Source organism: Colletotrichum abscissum (genome assembly GCF_030869225.1).
Source record: "Colletotrichum abscissum strain IMI 504890 chromosome Unknown Scaffold_2.1, whole genome shotgun sequence".
NCBI lineage: Eukaryota > Fungi > Ascomycota > Sordariomycetes > Glomerellales > Glomerellaceae > Colletotrichum > Colletotrichum abscissum.
In genome coordinates, this window is record NW_026850098.1 from 1498988 (window position 1) to 1503430 (window position 4443).

Here is a 4443-nt window from a genome sequence, read left to right on the forward strand (position 1 = left end):
GAATTGAATTTAAACCTTATAAGCTCAAAATTTCCCTCTGAACCAATCGCACAAAAGCTAGCACATACCTAAGTACATAACAGCATTGGACATTCGGAATAGTACCAGCTCAAAGTCTTGGATAACGAAATGCGAACCGTACTGTCACCTCATAATCGAACCCCCCGTCAAATCACAGACTCTACCCCTTCCCTGGTTTCCTAGTGGAACTAGTATACATAATCTGGGGCAATGTTCTAGCGTAATCTGAGGAGTGTAGGTATTAGATTCATCGATGGCTTAACCAGGCTTCAGACCTGAGTAAGTCGTCGTCAAGTCTGGCTTAGATCATGGGGGTAAAGACCACCACCTCTAGCAGGAGTAGCAACCTCTTCTCCTCGGCCCATCTAAGCGGCTCAATTGTGGTAATACTGAGAATATATGACGTAATCAATTCGCCGATTTCTCGTCATTCCATTTAATCAGGACACTTCAACACTGCTGCTTATCGGACGGACTATTCACTTCACACACCTCTTCCAACAGGCAAATGTCGGTTCCGGATGATTCGACTCGGGCTAATTCCACGGGCTGATTAATTGCGACAGCCGTCTTTTCCTGAAATAAATCCCGCATAGCTCATAAATGATTTCCCTTCTCAACCAACTATCATCAAAGAGCAAGTCTCCTCTCTTTTCTCACCGGCCACAATTTCTAAGATGATGCTGGAAGCGCCCATCGACACTCGGGTTTCGGCCCCAATGCAGCTGATTGTCGTTATCGCCAGCTATGTTATCTGGGTCTCCTTACTCATTTACGGACTTTTTCTCCGGAAGAAGGAGAGTACGTGGTTTTACGTCACTATTGCGCTTGCCGCGGGTCTCGGTGGTATATTTGAGCCGATCTACGACAATGCGCTGATGCTCTACTTCTACGGCCCCGGCCAGTGGACAGCTTTCACCTCGATGGGCGTACCGCAGCCCGTATGGGTTTATAGCGGCTACGCGACTCTCTACGGCACCGTCTCTGTCTTTCTCAATCGCCAAATCACCAGCGGCATCACACGTCGATGTTTCTTTCGATACGCCGCCATAGAGCTCGCCAGCTCATGTCTCTTCGAGATAGTCGTTATCAACGGTGGTGTGTACGAGTATTGGGGTCCCCATGTGCTTCGCATCTTCAAATATCCCATCGTTATTGGCATTCTAGAGACCGTCCAGGTCATGTTTTACAGTGTCGCCGTCGCCAACCTGCGTGCTAGGAGCGATCGTACGGTGTACCATCTCATTGGCGCATTCCTCATATTTCCGATAACTTTCATGGCCGCAAACATCGGCGTTGGCGCGCCTCTCATCATCAGTCTCCATTCTTCTATTCAATCTGAGGCCTTGGTCACCTTGGGGACGATGGCGTCCATTCTGGGCTCCGTGGTCGCCATCATGGCTCTCCCAACCATGATCCCTGGAATTGAAGAGGAAGTGAGACTACCGATGGACTCTTCGAGTTCTTGACAGATCAGATCGTGTTGGAGTTGAAGGACAGCCACAACGGACGGAAGTTTTGATTAGTCATGGGCCGCTGCCGTTATGTTATTCAAATGCAGACAGATCACTCACCCACCGTAAGAGTGGTTTATACAATGCATGAAGATTGAACTAAAGAATAGTGTGTAAGGTATATTTGCGGCTTTGCAGCTGTTTCTGGTCTACCGTGACGCCCCGAACGTTTACTAAACAAAAATAGTTCAGATGCTGACATCTCTTCCGAGCGTTGAGTTTGATGATGTTATTGACTAATGTGGCGGCCAATTGAAGAAGTCTGCAATGACAACGTTCACTTCTTTGCCTTCCCTTCAGACTTTATACAATGAGCGGGCTGATGATATGCCGAAGCTCAATAAATCTGCGGGGTGGCCGGAAAAAGATGTCTCGTACGGACTCACTACGAGTTGACTAGTTAGCATACACCGGTTGTACGATGGGAAAGAAAGGCATACGTACGGACACTGTTTATCTGCAGTTATTCCCAGTGCGGCAGAAGCCACAGCAACGCTGACCGGTGACTTTGCTAATGCAACATTGGCGGGCATTCAGCTCGCCGCTCGAAAACGGGTGCTCACCGAGCGGAGTGGCGGCGGCAATGGCGGCGAACGCAGCAACTAAGACGAATTTGAATTGCATGATGATGACGCTGCGGCAGTAATGGGCTAACGAATGATGATTTTTGGTTGAGATTGATGTATAGCGAGCAGAGTCTGTTGATGGTTGCAACGTACTCATTTATATATGCCCAATGCGACTAGGTTGGTGTTCTAGAGATGCGGCAGTGCGTTCTGAACCAAGACAAAGTCTCTCTGATTACCTTACTCCGTATAACCTCGCCAAAAGTCTCAACGTACCCTTGACCTCTGCTCGAGTTAATTACTTTCGTAGGTAAAGTAGGATCAGTCTCAGCGGAGCAATAGTATTCCGTCGGTTGCTGCATGACTCTAACCCGACGGGATGTACAGGGTTGTTGACTTCGTGTTTCTCCGGATCTTTGACTTTGAGACTCACAAAAACTCGCCGTGCAGGTCTTTGTGATTTATGAGCAAATAGGCGTCTCAAAACCCAGACCACCTCGCTAGGGAATGAGTCCTATAGACTTATCCTTTACCACTTCAACTGTGCCAACCTGCCTTGGCTTTGAAACATTGGCGAGGTGGACCGAGTCTCATAGAGAACAGATTCAGGATCCTCCTTCTGCAGCTTCAGCAAAAGCAGAATGACATATTCCATCAATTGGGGAATTGTGCTAAGGGCAAGGTATGGGGTTTTCTGGTGAAGCCAAAGAGGCTTCTTCATAATTTATTTGACTTTCCGCTCATCGTCGATCCGGAAAGACGGCAAGAGCTATGAGGCCCAAATTCTTGTCATGGCGTGGTTTCAAGTCATGAGATTGAAAGCGGGTTGATTCTGGGGCGGAGATTGTCGATCAGTCAGTATGTTGGAGCCTGCTAGCCTGGCAAAGTCGGCGGGCATGACCGGGACGTGGGGCACCGAGGTGAATGCATTTTACGTAGGGTGGATGAGGCAATGCCAAAAGTCAAACATTTGAAGCTGCTGACTCGTTTCACGAAGATCTCGAAGCCGGTCTATTTATATTCATTTTGTATCGCATCGCTGAGGCCGTAATACAAATGTCTCATTTTCCTCATCTAGGATGATTGTCTTTCCATCGCAAAACGTCAATGGGATAGATAGCGGTAATGGATTCTGAGACATGTCGTGAAAAGGGCCGGCTGCTTGCGTGGTCCGACGATGACCCCAATACCGGTGAACAGCCACGTAGAGTAAGCCAGCGACTTTGGGCACCTTGTATCATCACGGTACTTGCGTTTTCGAACCTTCTTCTCGCCGCTCTCTGCGTGTGCCTCATGCTGCGAGTAGGTGGCCAACCTGCACCAGAAACTGCACCACACACCGTTGCAACCTCCGGGCCCTCGTGGCTTCCACCACAAAGTAACGAAATAGCTCAGTTCCCTTTCTTGCTATTTCAAGGAATGGTAAAAATCAGAAACACAGACATTTTCTAATACTAGCTGTGCTACAGTACCGATGAAGAAGACGCTCAACTCCGAACCGATATATGGAGGCCCGATTACGAATGAGAGCAAGGAGGCTTGGGATGCATTGATGCCGCGTATGTTCCCGACACCTGGTTCTGAATCGAAAGATCTGACATGTACGCCAGACGGCCGCGGGTTTGTTATCATCAAGAATGAGACGGCTGTTCCTGAGATGCCAAAGTTCAATGCGACCATGAGTGAGTACAAGGGAGTAATATCGGTCTTCCACCAGCTCCATTGCGTGGTAAGTTTTCAGCATCCTCTACAATTAAAGTATCTGCCGAGAAGGCAATCGCTTTCCATTAAAGATGCTGAGAAAACGACAACTTCAACAGTGGGCTACTCGGGAGGCCTTCTTTCGGTTACTGCGCGATGGCAATTCGACTGAGATCGACCTTGGACATCTTGGTCATTGCTGGGACTTTGTCAGACAAGCCATCCAGTGTCGTGCTGACACCACTATCGAGTGGCAGGTGTCAGATGAGCTCTCTGGAAGCCTGGGATGGGGCTACCAACATCAGTGCTATGATTATGACGCCCTGCTTGCCTGGGCTGAAGAGCACAGGTGGGGCGATGAACAGAGTATTCACTAAGCAGTTCTCTACTACTCTACTACATCAAAACTCCATTATGCCAGGCACGCTTGATGAACTGTCTGACCTCACATTTCTAAGTCATGGCCCATTATCCCGTATTTTCTAGCTGCTGGTCTTGGGTAAATATTTGTACTCGGCACGGTTCAAAGCTGATACGATATGAAATCTTTCTCATGCTGTGTCATACGGCTAGCAGACTTGGAAGGAATGCTCATGCTCCTCAGGTATTTAAGTAACAGTCATTGTCCGCCGAGCTGCCAC

At 48.5% G+C, this 4443-nt stretch overlaps 2 protein-coding genes across 2 annotated transcripts; both read left to right on the forward strand.

The window, feature by feature from the left end:
- Nucleotides 1–698: 698 nt before the first annotated feature.
- CABS01_01180 (uncharacterized protein) lies at nucleotides 699–1490 on the forward strand (the record flags this gene model as incomplete). Its single annotated transcript, XM_060534560.1, has 1 exon — nucleotides 699–1490. One exon carries the CDS (start codon nucleotides 699–701, stop codon nucleotides 1488–1490), a length of 792 nt encoding a protein of 263 aa, XP_060401638.1.
- A 2085-nt stretch (nucleotides 1491–3575) lies between these two features.
- CABS01_01181 (uncharacterized protein) lies at nucleotides 3576–4179 on the forward strand (the record flags this gene model as incomplete). The annotated part of the gene is made up of 2 exons (XM_060534561.1): nucleotides 3576–3830; nucleotides 3922–4179. 2 exons carry the CDS (start codon nucleotides 3576–3578, stop codon nucleotides 4177–4179), a joined length of 513 nt encoding a protein of 170 aa, XP_060401639.1.
- Between the last annotated feature and the right edge of the window lie 264 nt (nucleotides 4180–4443).